Source organism: Coregonus clupeaformis, unplaced genomic scaffold (genome assembly GCF_020615455.1).
Source record: "Coregonus clupeaformis isolate EN_2021a unplaced genomic scaffold, ASM2061545v1 scaf0163, whole genome shotgun sequence".
In the NCBI taxonomy this organism is placed as follows: domain Eukaryota; kingdom Metazoa; phylum Chordata; class Actinopteri; order Salmoniformes; family Salmonidae; genus Coregonus; species Coregonus clupeaformis.
In genome coordinates this window covers 180,001-198,616 of record NW_025533618.1, presented here as the reverse complement: position 1 = coordinate 198,616, position 18,616 = coordinate 180,001, and the positions used below count along the sequence as shown (strand labels likewise).

The 18,616-nt window shown below is 45.7% G+C and overlaps 1 protein-coding gene across 1 annotated transcript in view; it reads right to left on the bottom strand.

Moving 5' to 3' along the window:
* The window catches only part of LOC121542744 (collagen alpha-1(XIV) chain-like), a 181,356-nt gene that overhangs the window by 47,034 nt on the left and 115,706 nt on the right, over positions 1-18,616 (bottom strand). The window contains exons 31-34 of the mRNA XM_045213864.1: positions 14,708-14,866; positions 9,825-9,902; positions 3,342-3,428; positions 1,717-1,770 (exon numbers count right to left, since the gene is read on the bottom strand). Coding sequence (XP_045069799.1) covers positions 1,717-1,770; positions 3,342-3,428; positions 9,825-9,902; positions 14,708-14,866 — 378 coding nt within the window. The remainder of the gene's footprint in view (positions 1-1,716; positions 1,771-3,341; positions 3,429-9,824; positions 9,903-14,707; positions 14,867-18,616) is intronic.

The following is an 18,616-nucleotide window of genomic DNA, read 5'->3' as shown; positions in this document are numbered from 1 at the left end:
TCTGCTAAATGACATATTATTAAGAACACCTTCCTAATATTGAGTATCCCCCCATCCCATGTTGACTTCAATGCTTCCCACAGTTGTGTCAAATTGTCTGGATGTATTTTGGGTGGAGGACCATTCTTGATACACACGGGAAACGGTTAAGCATGAAAAACCCAGCAGCGGTGCAATTCTTGACACAAACTGGTGCACCTGGCACCTACTGTCATAACCTGTTCAAAGGCACTTAAATATTTTGTCTTTCCCATTTACCCTCTGAATGGCACACATACACAATCCATGTCTCAATTGTCTCAAGACTTAAAAATCATTCTTTAACCTGTCTCCTCCCCTTCATCTACACTGATTTAAGTGGATTTAACAAGGGACATCAATAAGGGATCATAGCTTTCAATTGGATTCACCTGGACAGTCTATGTCATGTTCTGTACACTGAGCTGTATTGGGATGGAGTCCCCCAGTATGTGTTACTGTGGAAACACTGAGCTGCATTGGGATGGAGTCCCCCAGTATGTGTTACTGTAGAAACACTGAGCTGCATTGTGATGGAGTCTCTCCAGTCTGTGTTACTATGGAAACACTGAGCTGCATTGTGATGGAGTCTCTCCAGTATGTGTTACTGTGGAAACACTGAGCTGCATTGGGATGGAGTCCCCCAGTATGTGTTACTGTAGAAACACTGAGCTGCATTGTGATGGAGTCTCTCCAGTCTGTGTTACTATGGAAACACTGAGCTGCATTGTGATGGAGTCCCCCAGTATGTGTTACTGTGGAAACACTGAGCTGTATTGGGATGGAGTCCCCCAGTATGTGTTACTGTGGAAACACTGAGCTGTATTGGGATGGAGTCCCCCAGTATGTGTTACTGTGGAAACACTGAGCTGCATTGTGATGGAGTCTCTCCAGTCTGTGTTACTATGGAAACACTGAGCTGCATTGTGATGGAGTCCCCCAGTATGTGTTACTGTGGAAACACTGAGCTGTATTGGGATGGAGTCCCCCAGTATGTGTTACTGTGGAAACACTGAGCTGCATTGTGATGGAGTCTCTCCAGTATGTGTTACTGTGGAAACACTGAGCTGCATTGTGATGGAGTCCCCCAGTATGTGTTACTGTGGAAACACTGAGCTGCATTGGGATGGAGTCCCCCAGTATGTGTTACTGTGGAAACACTGAGCTGCATTGTGATGGAGTCTCTCCAGTCTGTGTTACTATGGAAACACTGAGCTGCATTGTGATGGAGTCCCCCAGTATGTGTTACTGTGGAAACACTGAGCTGTATTGGGATGGAGTCCCCCAGTATGTGTTACTGTGGAAACACTGAGCTGCATTGTGATGGAGTCTCTCCAGTATGTGTTACTATGGAAACACTGAGCTGCATTGTGATGGAGTCCCCCAGTATGTGTTACTGTGGAAACACTGAGCTGCATTGTGATGGAGTCTCTCCAGTATGTGTTACTGTGGAAACACTGAGCTGTATTGGGATGGAGTCCCCCAGTATGTGTTACTGTGGAAACACTGAGCTGTATTGTGATGGAGTCCCTCTGTCTGTGTCCCAAATGGCACCCTATTCCCAATGTAGTGCACTTCTTTTCACCAGAGCCCTGATCAAACGTAGTACACTATACAGAGAACAGGGTGCTATTTGGGACACAACCTGTGTAAGCACTGAGCAGTATAGTGTGATGGAGGTTGAATAGTATACTTTACCACATTGCCTGGCTCCCCTTGATTTCCTCTGGCCCCTCTGATACCAGCACCTCCCTGGAAGGAAGGAAGGAAGGAAGGAAGGAAGGAAGGAAGGAAGGAAGGAAGGAAGGAAGGAAGGAAGGAAGGATGGAAGGACACCATAAACACCATGATAACCATACTGTACATCTGAATGGGAATCATGCTGTAAACCCTTCATCTGGAACCCTGATGAAGGCAGCTTGTAGTTGAAACGTTGGTTAAATGAATACATGTAGCTACTGCATCTGGGGACAGAGGTTGGGGCTACTGTCTTTTCCTTTCATAAAATACAGAACTGAGAACTGTGTTTACTATACAGATGGAGACACTGGCTACTGGGGTTGACCCAGGTTCCAGGCCTGTCCCTCCCTGTCCCTCCCCCCCGTCCCTCCCTGTCCCTCCCCCCGTCCCTCCCTGTCCCTCCCCCCCGTCCCTCCCTGTCCCTCCCCCCCGTCCCTCCCTGTCCCTCCCCCCGTCCCTCCCTGTCCCTCCCTACTCTGCTCTGACTGACTGACTGATGAAGGCATCTGGAGGTAATTGTCCCATCTGGCCTCAATGGCCTCCTTCCTCTTCCTGTGTTTGCCTTAATGGCACCCCTGTGGGGACGTGGAGGCAGGTACTAATAGTTCCTCTGGCTGGAGGCTATGATAGCAGAGGCAGAGGCAGGACAAGTGCATTTGATGAACGTCCTTCACACGCCCAGTCTGTTACAATAATAGCAGTGATTAAAGACACACTGAAGAATAATAGAATTAAGGGCAGGAACAGTTTTACTATGGGTTCAACACGTTCAGCGAGGACTATTGTGTCTTGATAAAGCCCCACTTTAACTCCCGTACAGCTTGAATGTTATAACAAGGGTTTAGTAATTCAACAGTGATCAGAGCCAACGACCACATAAACATCAAGAGGATGGCTATAGAGGAACCTCAGATTAAATCTTCCTCCATTGTGGTTTTAAACTCTGCCTATAGGCTCCACCTGGAAACTGGAAATGTACATGTGTAGACAGTAGAGAGAGGACTACTCTGCTTTGATAAATCGATATCCATATAATGACTTTCTCAAACATGTCTGTTTGTTGATACAGCGTTGGCCCCGTAGTGGCTCTGGAACCGTTTTTCTCTCTCTCTCTCTCTCTCTCTCTCTCTCTCTCTCTCTCTCTCTCTCTCTCTCTCTCTCTCTCTCTCTCTCTCTCTCTCTCTCTCTTCCCTCACTCTCCAGCAGAATGTATGAAGACTCTCACGCTGTTGGGGTCCTTCCCCTTACAATGTCCACCTGTGGCGGAGACACGTCCACAGTACTGTGTGACATTGACCCTCCCCAGACCGGGAATGTTTCACCAAATTTACTTTTGGTGGCTGGTTTGGATTTCCTTCTGTCGGCCCCTGGAGTCTCTTTTCCTGCCTGCTTGACGGCACTCTGGAGCAATGATGTCTCTGGGTGTTGTTTCTGTCTAGGATTATTTTGTATCGTGTTTAGTAGGGACCCCAGGAAGACTAGCTGCTGCATAAAACACTAACCAATAGAGAGGAGAGTTGAGGCTGTGTTAAAACGGCACCCTATTCCCTAAGACAGTAAATAAAGACAGTAGTAGGACGTACGGGGGGTCCCGTGGGTCCAGGAGGTCCTTTACTGTCCTGAGAACAGCTACAGGCATGGGGCATGGCAGGACAGTCCTCCTCCAGCCTCTGTGGAACAACAGGAAACAACAGACAATAGAGGCAATTCAAAACCCACACAATAACACACTCAATTCCATTTCCTATTTGTGATTCATATCAGGACCGAACACAACATTGTGAATTAAAGTAAACAAAACTATTGTCACACCGGGTGGCTAACTTTTTTTTAAATTTTATTTTTATTTTTTTAGGGGGTAGATCAGCTTAATATTGCAGATAGATTGTATCTTCTATCAATGTAATTGTCTGCATCACTTCCAATCCCCCATGTTTATATATATATATATATATATATATATATATATATATATACATATATATACATACATATACATTTATACATATATACATACACACATACATACATACACACATACATACCTACACATACATACATATCCTTAAAAAAAATATATATTCCCCTTTATTACTTTCCAACACCACCACCCTTTCCCTAATTGGCGTAAACTAGTGAACAACAACGCTTAGGCCTCTACTTCCAGCTTATACTTACTATATACATTTTATGGACACAGTCAATTTTACAATAATTATATTTTGTTTGTTTTTTCTCCTGAACTTCTCCTGAACTTCTTCTACTCTCAACCTCTCCGAATAATTTTCATAATAATAATAATATGCCATTTAGCAGACGCTTTTATCCAAAGCGACTTACAGTCATGTGTGCATACATTTTTACGTATGGGTGGTCCCGGGGGTTCGAACCCACTATCTTGGCGTTACAAGCGCCATTGCTCTACCAATTGAGCTACAGAGGACCACTTCATGATGTCCATCCGGTTTGAAATGGGAGATACTTATGTAAATGCTTAGCTTGGTGAGAATTTGAGATATTATGTAAATGTTCAAGAAAGAAACAGTTTGTATGTCTCTTGGTGAGACTAAATGCCTGGAGTTGGTAGATAAGCTTTTCAATTTTTCAATTTCCAGGTTTCTCTATCAGTTTAGCTCCTTCTGTCCTGTGCCCCAGTGTTGAGTGTGTGGCTGGAGTGCTGCAAGGCCTCAGGTTGCTATCTCCCCTGTTCCATCAGTCTGTCAGCAGGAGAAAATAGAACCTCTCTCCTCTCCTCTGCTCTCCTGGCCTCGCAGCAGCACCATACATCACAGCTATCTCCTGGCCTCGCAGCAGCACCATACATCACAGCTATCTCCTGGCCTCGCAGCAGCACCATACATCACAGCTATCTCCTGGCCTCGCAGCAGCACCATACATCACAGCTATCTCCTGGCCTCGCAGCAGCACCATACATCACAGCTATCTCCTGGCCTCGCAGCAGCACCATACATCACAGCTATCTCCTGGCCTCGCAGCAGCACCACACATCACAGCTATCTCCTGGCCTCGCAGCAGCACCACACATCACAGCTATCTCCTGGCCTCGCAGCAGCACCATACATCACAGCTATCTCCTGGCCTCGCAGCAGCACCATACATCACAGCTATCTCCTGGCCTCGCAGCAGCACCACACATCACAGCTATCTCCTGGCCTCGCAGCAGCACCACACATCACAGCTATCTCCTGGCCTCGCAGCAGCACCACACATCACAGCTATCTCCTGGCCTCGCAGCAGCACCACACATCACAGCTATCTCCTGGCCTCGCAGCAGCACCACACATCACAGCTATCTCCTGGCCTCCCAGCAGCACCACACATCACAGCTATCTCCTGGCCTCGCAGCAGCACCACACATCACAGCTATCTCCTGGCCTCGCAGCAGCACCATACATCACAGCTATCTCCTGGCCTCGCAGCAGCACCATACATCACAGCTATCTCCTGGCCTCGCAGCAGCACCATACATCACAGCTATATCCTGGCCTCGCAGCAGCACCATACATCACAGCTATCTCCTGGCCTTGCAGCAGCACCATACATCACAGCTATCTCCTGGCCTCGCAGCAGCACCATACATCACAGCTATCTCCTGGCCTCGCAGCAGCACCATACATCACAGCTATCTCCTGGCCTCGCAGCAGCACCACACATCACAGCTATCTCCTGGCCTCGCAGCAGCACCACACATCACAGCTATCTCCTGGCCTCGCAGCAGCACCACACATCACAGCTATCTCCTGGCCTCGCAGCAGCACCATACATCACAGCTATCTCCTGGCCTCGCAGCAGCACCATACATCACAGCTATCTCCTGGCCTCGCAGCAGCACCATACATCACAGCTATCTCCTGGCCTCGCAGCAGCACCATACATCACAGCTATCTCCTGGCCTCGCAGCAGCACCATACATCACAGCTATCTCCTGGCCTCGCAGCAGCATCATACATCACAGCTATCTCCTGGCCTCGCAGCAGCACCATACATCACAGCTATCTCCTGGCCTCGCAGCAGCACCATACATCACAGCTATCTCCTGGCCTCGCAGCAGCACCATACATCACAGCTATCTCCTGGCCTCGCAGCAGCACCATACATCACAGCTATCTCCTGGCCTCGCAGCAGCACCATACATCACAGCTATCTCCTGGCCTCGCAGCAGCACCACACATCACAGCTATCTCCTGGCCTCGCAGCAGCACCACACATCACAGCTATCTCCTGGCCTCGCAGCAGCACCACACATCACAGCTATCTCCTGGCCTCGCAGCAGCACCACACATCACAGCTATCTCCTGGCCTCGCAGCAGCACCATACATCACAGCTATCTCCTGGCCTCGCAGCAGCACCATACATCACAGCTATCTCCTGGCCTCGCAGCAGCACCATACATCACAGCTATCTCCTGGCCTCGCAGCAGCACCATACATCACAGCTATCTCCTGGCCTCGCAGCAGCACCATACATCACAGCTATCTCCTGGCCTCGCATCAGCACCATACATCACAGCTATCTCCTGGCCTCGCAGCAGCACCATACATCACAGCTATCTCCTGGCCTCGCAGCAGCACCACACATCACAGCTATCTCCTGGCCTCGCAGCAGCACCACACATCACAGCTATCTCCTGGCCTCGCAGCAGCACCATACATCACAGCTATCTCCTGGCCTCGCAGCAGCACCATACATCACAGCTATCTCCTGGCCTCGCAGCAGCACCATACATCACAGCTATCTCCTGGCCTCGCAGCAGCACCATACATCACAGCTATCTCCTGGCCTCGCAGCAGCACCATACATCACAGCTATCTCCTGGCCTCGCAGCAGCACCATACATCACAGCTATCTCCTGGCCTCGCAGCAGCACCATACATCACAGCTATCTCCTGGCCTCGCAGCAGCACCATACATCACAGCTATCTCCTGGCCTCGCAGCAGCACCATACATCACAGCTATCTCCTGGCCTCGCAGCAGCACCATACATCACAGCTATCTCCTGGGTCCGGCTAGCTAGAAACACATTTATCATTAAAATAATTGTCCTATCCTTTTCCAATGATAAAACGTGCTTTGAAAGAGCCAGGGAGGCCGGTAGTAGGTAATAAATACAGGCTAGTGGTCTGTGAGTAGTGAGGTGGGCAGGACTGTATCTGAGAGGATGGGGTATTGGGAGTGTTTTGTAGCGGTGTTACTACATTTACATTTTACATTTTAGTCATTTAGCAGACGCTCTTATCCAGAGCGACTTACAGTTAGTGAATACATATATATATATATTTTTTTTATCTTTATTTTTATTTTTATTTTATTTCCTTTTTGATTTAAAAAAAAAAAAAAATACAAAATACAAACCCCCCACCCCAAAAAGACCTGTAGGGTTGATGGTATCCTAAATGAAATGACAAAATATACAGACCACAAATTCCAATTGGCTATACTTAAACTCTTTAACATCATCCTCAGCTCTGGCATATTCCCCAATATTTGGAACCAAGGATTGATCACCCCAATCCACAAAAGTGGAGGCAAATTTGACCCCAATAACTACCGTGGGATATGCGTCAACAGCAACCTTGAGGGGTCGGTGCTGCTCTAGTGGGTATCTGATCACTTTTATCTTTCTGTTTTGGCTGTGTATTGGCTACTTACAGTAGACCCATTAAACAGATAAGGACGTCTCCTTAGTGTACGGGTCGCTCAGGTGGGTGTCTAGGGCATAGGGTTGGAGACTGTTCCATCATGATAGGACAATAAATAAATAAACTATATTTATAATTTATTTTAAAATGTATATCCCATATCTGCACAAAATTGAAAGCTCTCTCTCACAACCCCTGCTCACAGACACACATGGGCTCTGGGATTTGCAACCGTTTTCCTTTTTCACTCACTTAACTCCACACTTTTCCAAACAAAAAAACACACACCCCACCTTCCATCACAATACATTCGCACATACCCACAACAGCACTATTAACAAGGCATGTCCTACAGGCCCTAGTTTTGTCGCACCTGGACTACTGTTCAGTCGTGTGGTCAGGTGCCACAAAAAAGGACTTAGGAAAATTGCAATTGGCTCAGAACAGGGCAGCACGGCTGGCCCTTGGATGTACACAGAGAGCTAATATTAATAATATGCATGTCAGTCTCTCCTGGCTCAAAGTGGAGGAGAGATTGACTTCATCACTACTTGTATTTATCAGAGGTATTGACATGTTGAAAGCACCGAACTGTCTGTTTGAACAACTGGCACACAGCTCGGTCACCCATGCATACCCCACAAGACATGCCACCAGAGGTCTCTTCACAGTCCCCAAGTCCAGAACAAACGATGGGAGGCGCACAGTACTACATAAGGCCATGACTACATGGAACTCTATTCCACATCAAGTAACTGATGCAAGCAGTAAAATTAGATTTAAAAAACAGATTAAAAAAACACCACAGCGGGGACTGTGAAGCAACACAAACATAGGCACAGACACATGCACACACACACACACACACACACACACACACACAATAATATACACACACGTACACATGGATTTTGTACTGTAGATATGTGGTAGTGTGTTGTGAAATCTGTGAATGTATTGTAATGTTTTACAAATTGTATTAATTGCCTTAATTTTGCTGGACCCCAGGAAGAGTAGCTGCTGTCTTGGCAGGAACTAATGGGGATCCATAATAAACCCCAGGAAGAGTAGCTGCTGTCTTGGCAGGAACTAATAGGGATCCATAATAAACCCCAGGAAGAGTAGCTGCTGTCTTGGCAGGAACTAATGGGGATCCATAATAAATACAAATACACATACTGTGCCTTCTATGTCCTCTGTTTGCTGTGTTTTATCTCCACTATGTTGATTGAGTACTTTTGTGTTCCAGTTCCTTATATTTGAAGATGTATTATTTAGCTAATTATCCTTTCTTCTAATGCTGTCTTATCAATTTATAAAATACTATAAACAGAAAGTGTAATACTAATGGTATAGTGTAGTTGTAGTTTATTTCTTTAACAATTGTTGTATTTTATTGCTTTTCTATATGTTTTTTTAAAGATTACAATCCCTACCATGGCTAGTATTGGGTGTTCAATATATACAGTTTATCGACTATGAGAGCTACACGTTTCCCTTTTAATCTATTCTCCTTGAAGATTGGGTACAGAACATTGCGCCATTCTGCAATTTCCTTCGGGAACTGATCATTCATGCCTTTTTTCGCGCCAGCGAGTCTTTTACCCAGGCTTTTAACCATTATTCTATCTTTAAAGAAAGCAAATTTGGCAACGATTTTGGCGGCCATATCTCTGTCCTCTCTGTCCGAAACGGTGTGCACGTTCGAGTTGAATTTTGTAAACAGCTTCGCGTGGGATCTGATGCACTGTAAGAAATAATTCCTTCACCACACTTTTCAGGAACTTCTCCTTCTTTTTCTTGGATACCAGTAAGTTCCAGATGTTGTATGTCAAGTAAGGCTTCTCTCTCTAAGATGTTCTCCTTTTTAAATTCATTAACGTCAGTTTCAATCTTATTGACTGTACCTTTTAGCTTGTTTGTTTCTTTCTACATTGTCGCAGCTTAATCGTCACTCATCTCGAGGCCTTCATCTCTTCTATATCTTTACTAAATCTTTACTGCCCAGTTTGTCATTTATTGATTTTAACAGATCGGTTTCCACCCTTACCATTCCCGGTGGTGAAAAGCATAAATCGTCTGTGTCCGTCGAGGAGTCACGTTTTCTTTTGGAGATTGGTTCTCCTTGTTTGCTCTCCGTCATGTTTGGGTGTTGCTTGATTTCGTAATATTTGTTGATACATTTCTCTTGCTTTATTATTTGTTTTGTGTTGTTATCCAGATTTAAGGTTATTACCCACCAGTATGTGAAGTGTTAATATTTAGTCTAACAGATATTGAATATTACGTTTTTATCCTAAGGCCGCCATCTTCACTATGGTCTGTTGGTCTGTTGGTCTGTTGATTGTTGGTCTGTAGGTTGGTTGAAAGGTTGAATGGTTGGTTAAAAGGCAGTTGTTCTTACCAGTCCAGGGAGCTCACAGCACTTGTCTCGACTGGCCCAGGACGTGCTGCAGATAATGTCAAACATCTGGATCTGGAACTATACACACACAGAGAACAGCCACACAGAGAACATCCACACAGAGAACAGCCACACAGAGAACAGCCACACAGAGAACAGCCACACAGAGAACAGCCACACAGAGAACAGCCACACAGAGCCACACAGAGAACAGCCACACAGAGAACAGCCACACAGAGAACAGCCACAAAGATAACAGCCACACATAGAACAGCCACACAGAGAACAGCCACACAGGGAACAGCCACACAGAGAATAACCACACAGAGAACAACCACACAGAGAACAGCCACACAGGGAACAGCCACACAGAGAACAAACACACAGAGAACAGCCACACAGGGAACAGCCACACAGAGAATAACCACACAGAGAACAACCACACAGAGAACAACCACACAGAGAACAGCCACACAGAGAACAGCCACACAGAGAACAAACACACAGAGAACAGCCACACAGAGCCACACAGAGAACAGCCACACAGAGAACAGCCACACAGAGCCACACAGAGAACAGCCACACAGAGCCACACAGAGAACAGCCACACAGAGAACCAACACACAGAGCCACACAGAGAACAGCCACACAGAGCCACACAGAGAACAGCCACACAGATAACAGCCACACAGAGAACAGCCACACAGAGCCACACAGAGAACAGCCACACAGAGCCACACAGAGAACAGCCACACAGAGAACAAACACATAGAGCCACACAGAGAACAGCCACACAGAGAACAGCCACACAGAGAACAAACACATAGAGCCACACAGAGAACAGCCACACAGAGAACAGCCACACAGAGAACAGCCACACAGAGAACAAACACACAGAGCCACACAGAGAACAGCCACACAGAGAACAGCCACACAGAGAACAAACACACAGAGCCACACAGAGAACAGCCACACAGAGCCACACAGAGAACAGCCACACAGAGAACAAACACACAGAGCCACACAGAGAACAGCCACACAGAGAACAGCCACACAGAGAACAGCCACACAGGGAACAACAACACAGAGAAAGGGTTAATATTGGCATGATATTGCAACACACTTACGGTATTCAGAGTTCTATACCGTGTCTAAACCGTGTTCTACATCGTGTTCTACACCGTGTTCTACATCGTGTTCTACACCGTGTTCTATACCATGTTCTATACCGTGTTCTACACCGTGTTCTACATCGTGTTCTACACCGTGTTCTATACCGTGTTCTATACCGTGTTCTACACCGTGTTCTACACCGTGTTCTACATCGTGTTCTACACCGTGTTCTATACCGTGTTCTACACCGTGTTCTACATCGTGTTCTACACCGTGTTCTACATCGTGTTCTACACCGTGTTCTATACCGTGTTCTACACCGTGTTCTACACCGTGTTCTACATCGTGTTCTACACCGTGTTCTACATCGTGTTCTACACCGTGTTCTACATGCTTCAGAGAAATAGTGGTTGTGACGTATGATGATGACTCTGTCTGCTCAACAGGCTGTTTAATGGTGACTCTGTCTGCTCAACAGGCTGTTTAATGGTGACTGTCTGCTCAACAGGCTGTTTAATGGTGACTGTCTGCTCAACAGGCTGTTTAATGGTGACTCTCTGTCTGCTCAACAGGCTGTTTAATGGTGACTGTCTGCTCAACAGGCTGTTTAATGGTGACTGTCTGCTCAACAGGCTGTTTAATGGTGACTGTCTGCTCAACAGGCTGTTTAATGGTGACTCTCTGTCTGCTCAACAGGCTGTTTAATGGTGACTGTCTGCTCAACAGGCTGTTTAATGGTGACTCTGTCTGCTCAACAGGCTGTTTAATGGTGACTCTCTGTCTGCTCAACAGGCTGTTTAATGGTGACTGTCTGCTCAACAAGCTGTTTAATGGTGACTCTGTCTGCTCAACAAGCTGTTTAATGGTGACTGTCTGCTCAACAGGCTGTTTAATGGTGACTCTCTGTCTGCTCAACAGGATGTTTAATGGTGACTGTCTGCTCAACATACTGTTTAATGGTGACTCTCTGTCTGCTCAACAGGCTGTTTAATGGTGACTGTCTGCTCAACAGGCTGTTTAATGGTGACTCTCTGTCTGCTCAACAGGCTGTTTAATGGTGACTGTCTGCTCAACATACTGTTTAATGGTGACTCTCTGTCTGCTCAACAGGCTGTTTAATGGTGACTGTCTGCTCAACAGGCTGTTTAATGGTGACTCTCTGTCTGCTCAACAGGCTGTTTAATGGTGACTCTCTGTCTGCTCAACAGGCTGTTTAATGGTGACTCTCTGTCTGCTCAACAGGCTGTTTAATGGTGACTGTCTGCTCAACAGGCTGTTTAATGGTGACTCTCTGTCTGCTCAAAAGGCTGTTGAACCAACGGGGAATAGACGTTGAATTGACATCTGTGCCCAGTGGGAATGCATTGACATGAGATGAGACATTTGAAGCACTTTTAAACACTAAGCTAAAATAAATTACATGTATTTATTATGAGATTACACCTTGATAAGATTATTGATTTGTCAACCATCAAGTAAAATTGCTGAGGAAATATCAAAGCCTCACCACTTTAAAGTACAATAAACTGAGAATGAATGGAAAAACATCTAGGGGGACATTTTTACTTTCCACCAATTCCCCCAAAATGCTGTACAAAGCACTTTCTTTCCATCAGACAATCTCCAGAAATAATACAATAATAATACATTCTCACATAGTTGCAAAGCAGTCAATTCATGGACCCTCCGAGGTGCACAGAAATCATCACATAACTATTATGCATCTAACAAAGACTGCTCCTCAACTTATTTCCTGTTCTGACATCTTGGGTCACAGTGATCCCAGTGAGGAGGACCAGGACTGTGTTGTTATGGGACTATAGATACTGTAGGGTGTTGTTGTGGTATTATAGAGGCTGTAGGGTGTTGTTGTGGTATTATATAGAGGCTGTAGGGTGTTGTTGTGGTATTTAAAGAGGCTGTAGGGTGTTGTTGTGGTATTTAAAGAGGATGTAGGGTGTTGTTGTGGTATTATAGAGGCTGTAGAGTGTTGTTGTGGTATTTATAGAGGCTGTAGGGTGTTGTTGTGGTATTATATAGAGGCTGTAGAGTGTTGTTGTGGTATTTAAAGAGGCTGTAGGGTGTTGTTGTGGTATTATAGAGGCTGTAGAGTGTTGTTGTGGTATTATAGAGGCTGTAGGGTGTTGTTGTGGTATTATATAGAGGCTGTAGAGTGTTGTTGTGGTATTTAAAGAGACTGTAGGGTGTTGTTGTGGTATTATATAGAGACTGTAGGGTGTGGTTGTGGTATTATAGAGGCTGTAGAGTGTTGTTGTGGTATTATAGAGGCTGTAGGGTGTTGTTGTGGTATTTATAGAGGCTGTAGGGTGTTGTTGTGGTATTTATAGAGGCTGTAGGGTGTTGTTGTGGTATTTACAAGGGGATTGGGTGTTGTTGTGGTATTATAGAGGCTGTAGAGTGTTGTTGTGGTATTATAGAGGTTGTAGGGTGTTGTTGTGGTATTATAGAGGCTGTAGGGTGTTGTTGTGGTATTTAAAGAGGCTGTAGAGTGTTGTTGTGAGACTATATAGTCTGTAGGGTGTTGTTGTGGTATTTAAAGAGGCTGTAGGGTGTTGTTGTGGTATTTATGGAGGCTGTAGGGTGTTGTTGTGGTATTATAGAGGCTGTAGGGTGTTGTTGTGGTATTTAAAGAGGCTGTAGGGTGTTGTTGTGGTATTTATAGAAGCTGTAGGGTGTTGTTGTGGTATTATAGAGGCTGTAGGCTGTTGTTGTGGTATTTAAAGAGGCTGTAGGGTGTTGTTGTGGTATTTAAAGAGGCTGTAGGGTGTTGTTGTGGTATTATATAGCGGCTCTAGGGTGTTGTTGTGGTATTTAAAGAGGCTGTAGGGTGTTGTGGTATTTAAAGAGGCTGTAGGGTGTTGTTGTGGTATTATATAGCGGCTGTAGGGTGTTGTTGTGGTATTATATATAGTCTGTAGGGTGTTGTTGTGGTATTAGAAATGCTGTAGAGTGTTGTTGTGAGACTATATAGTCTGTAGGGTGTTGTTGTGGTATTATAGATGCTGTAGAGTGTTGTTGTGGTATTTAAAGAGGTTTTAGCGTGTTGTTGTGGTATTATAGATGTTGTAGAGTGTTGTTGTGGTATTTAAAGAGGCTGTAGGGTGTTGTTGTGGTATTATAGAGGCTGTAGAGTGTGTGACTGAAAGCTGTAGGTCTAAAGGACAGCCAGCTCAGAGGGTGATGCAGAGTGTCAGACAGCACTCTGTGTTTTTCAAAATGCATACTACCGTGCTCCGAGCACGCAAATTGGAGCACGGGAGAGTCAGAGTATGAGTCTAAATCAAAGTATGCGAAACGGAGCACGGAGGGCACTTCTCGAATGCGTACTCCGTTTGTACATATTTTGAAGCATCCGTCGATGCCAGCTTCAACGGAAAGTATGCACAGAAATATGACACAACCACTTAAAAAAATTACGCAACATTTCTCGAAATCAATGGCGGCAATTATTTGAGCGAGAGAAAATAAACGTCCTCTGAGAATGCGCTCAGAGCAGGAGAGTGTGGAGCACGGTAGAATGCATATTGAGAAATACGCCATGTCATGCTTTGAAAGTGAAATGTCTTGCACATCTAGAGGTCGCTTGTCTTGCAGGTGTGTTGGAAGATGTGTAAGAGTACTTTAAATGAAAAATAAACTCTTATCCAAACTATGCTTGTTTGTTGTGCTAACGTTTCAGGCTTTCAACCTTCAAAAAAGAGACAAACATTAGCAGCACAATGTGTGGTAGTTTCCTCCATCGTTCTTACCGGAGCTGAGTTGTTCCTCTTCCCTCTGGATCGTACCATGCGTCCCAGTACCTCCACCCCGTCTATACTGATGTTGCCAGCCGCGTTGATGGGCTTTTCTCCCACTACCTTACAGTCCATCACCACCCTGGCTGTGGTCTTACTGACCGTCATGTGGAGCTGTGGGGAGAGGAGAATGGAACGCCATGTTTTAAACGTACTGAAACAAACCACAGCATTATCAGTCTGTGGGGAGAGGAGAATGGAACACCATGTTTTAAACGTACTGAAACAAACCACAGTATTATCAATCTGTGGGGAGAGGAGAATGGAACACCATGTTTTAAACGTACTGAAACAAACCACAGCATTATCAGTCTGTGGGGAGAGGAGAATGGAACGCCATGTTTTAAACGTACTGAAACCAACCACAGCATTAACAGACACACTTTAAATAAAGTATATTCTAGACAAAGCCTACATAGATGCTTCATAAATCATCTATAAGCAAATGTCAAGCAAGCATACTGTATAAGGGTCGTATAACAGGTCCTTGCATGTGGTGCTTTGCCAGATATGGTATAACTATCATCCAGAGAGTAAATGCTGTCTCCTAACAGTCAGTGAGTGGACAATATAGTAGACCTATCAAGTCATCAGCACTTTCATCAAAATAAACAACAGTCAGTTTTATTAACTGAAAGTGTACAATTATCTGATGTAAAAACAAATCCAACTCCGACTCATTCTCTGGCGTCGAAGTCCAAGTCCAAACTCTGGCAGTAGTTCAATGGTAAACCCGTCCGTAGCTGTATCCCATCTAGTCACAACCCTATCCATTGGCTGTGAGCAGGGCCAACCCATGAGAACTGTTGTCCGTAATAAAAAAACACAGGTGTAATGCCCATTTTGAGTGAAATCTCTGGGTTGAATCACCTCAAAACAAAAACAATGTTCAAGAAATTGTTTCTCAATAAATATTGCAAGATTTACCTGCCATGCGCACCTATCAACTTTCTCCTTGTCACAAGGTATTGTAGCAAATTCACAATAAATCACAGGTTTCCCAGACAGGCTCCTCTGCTGTTCTGGGATACAAAGCCGAGTTACAACCGTAATCATAATAGCCGCGTCCCAAATGGTACCCTATTCCCTACACAGGGTACTACTTTTGACCAGAGCCCCACAGTAACGAGATGAGGCTAATCTGAAGTTAGACAGAGTTCATATTTGTGCGTCAGAAACAGAATCCATTTGGGCGGTCTGTGACGTCTGTAATACTCTGTATGGTCGTTTTAATGGGTTCTTGGGAGTGAAACTATTTTCTCCAGTTCACTGGGTATGATTTTGTTTCTATATGTCAGAACGTGTCAAAGCCTAGCTGCCTGCCTGCCTGTGTTATGTGGTTGGATCCAAGGTTCAGTCCCAAATGGAACCCTATTCCCTATATAGTGCACTACTTTTGACCAGAGCCCATTACACTATATAGGGAATAGGGTGTCATTTGGGACACTGCCCAGGACTACTGTTGTGGGTTTAGAGATATACTTAACCCAACACACAGACAGCATATCAGCCTCCAAAGACAATTGCAAGAGAGAGAACCATTTTTAAAACCAACAATAGCCTGAACAACAAATGTTTTGCCTGAACAAGAGAAGTTCAACAGTCTACCAACTAACACTGTATCCACAAGGCCTGGGCTGCATCCTATTCCCTATATAGTGCACTACTTTTGACCAGAGTCGATGAGGCTAATAAGGCTCTGGTCAAAAGTAGTGCACTATATAGGGAACAGGGTGCCATTTGGGACAAAGGCCATTAATCGAACAGTGTTCATTCATAGTCTGACCAATGTCATGGGGACAGTATCTCTGCTGTGGATGTGTATGTCTGTCTGAGTGTGGCTATGAATAGGGATGGTAGTTTAAGGGATGAACCCCATGGCCTTGATGATGATATTCAGGACAGGGACGGAGGGGACGGTGAAGAGAGGAGGACAGGGACGGAGGGGACGGAGAAGAGAGGAGGACAGGGACGGAGGGGACGGTGAAGAGAGGAGGACAGGGACGGAGGGGACGGTGAAGAGAGGAGGACAGGGACGGAGGGGACGGTGAAGAGAGGAGGACAGTGACGGAGGGGACGGTGAAGAGAGGAGGACAGGGACGGAGGGGACGGTGAAGAGAGGAGGACAGGGACAGAGGGGACGGTGAAGAGAGGAGGACAGGGACGGAGGGGACGGTGAAGAGAGGAGGACAGGGACGGAGGGGACGGTGAAGAGAGGAGGACAGGGACGGAGGGGACGGTGAAGAGAGGAGGACAGGGACGGAGGGGACGGTGAAGAGAGGAGGACAGGGACGGAGGGGACAGTGAAGAGAGGAGGACAGGGACGGAGGGGACGGTGAAGAGAGGAGGACAGGGACGGAGGGGACGGTGAAGAGAGGAGGACAGGGACGGAGGGGACGGTGAAGAGAGGAGGACAGGGACGGAGGGGACGGTGAAGAGAGGAGGACAGGGACGGAGGGGACGGTGAAGAGAGGAGGACAGGGACGGAGGGGACCGTGAAGAGAGGAGGACAGGGACGGAGGGGACGGTGAAGAGAGGAGGACAGGGACGGTGAAGAGAGGAGGATTAGAAGTATAGAGGAAAGGAGAGAGAGGAGAGACACACACATGTAGCCCAACACACACACACACACACACACACACACACACACAAACACACACACACACACACACTCAGTCCTGTGGGTCAGATGGGTCCTCTGATCAATTGTGTTATATAATTTGAGTGCCAACATGATGTATTAGCCTATTTCATCCAGCGCGCTAGCTGTGTTTTTAATTCGAACGGCGAGTGTCACTGACATCCTCCTCGCTCCTCGCTGCTCTCTACTGCAATATGCAGCGCTTCAGTTGTTTGCTTTTCCCATTTAAGACATCCCACGATTTCTAACCGTGTGAGGACTGATGGGTTTTTCTACTACAGCAGATAGGCAGAGTGCATTTTGCATCTTCTTACAAAACAGCCTCCTCCAATGTATGGGACTGACAATGACTCAGAGAGAAAATAAACAGGAAACCGATGGAGTACAGTATGGTATCACTTCAGAGTGGTAGAAACAAGATCCTTAATTAGACTTGTCTTAGAGACTAAATACAGAAGGTCCAATATGAGAATCCCATCCATTCATCAACGGTGGCGTAGTCTGCAGAGTTTTATTTCAACTTCCATCGCTTAAATGATTCTGCTTCAGGTAGTTTTACTTGATAATACCTCAACTATGTGAGATGTAAACTCTCCATGCTTTACTGTAATGTATGCTGGTATTAAAAGCTGTGTATCAGCATAATCCATCTCAAATGTATTCTAAACATTGCCACATTGACACAAAATGTTCTAGGAGAGAAATGCATGAAGGAGAGAGTTATGAATCAGCACATTTTCCTTACTTCTCCTCTCTTCTCCCCATTAGCCATGTAAACAGGATATGGAATACTTGAACTGTTACCATGCAAACCCCCCCCACCCACCCCCCCTTGCACCCATATCTTACATCTCAGAATTTGAGATGGATACTTACTGTAGCTTTATAGCACAATTGGCAACACTTTGGCTGAGAAATACATTTCTGATTACCCCTTTAAGTCAAATCTGCAGAAATCCATAATAGCCTCAACTCCAGAGAGAGAGAGAGAGAGAGAGAGAGAGAGAGAGAGAGAGAGAGATTTGTTTAAAAGCGACGTTATTTCTGGGGTCAGCAATATTCAGGATGGCAATTCTCTGCGCCAGTGGATTTACATTGTGTAAATGAGTTTCAGATGGAGGCAAGGCAGGCAGATAAACACTAAGACCCTGGCTGCTCTGTCTTACCAGCCACAGCAGCAGACTGAGAAATGTGGTCCCTAATACCAGTTACCAAATCAAACA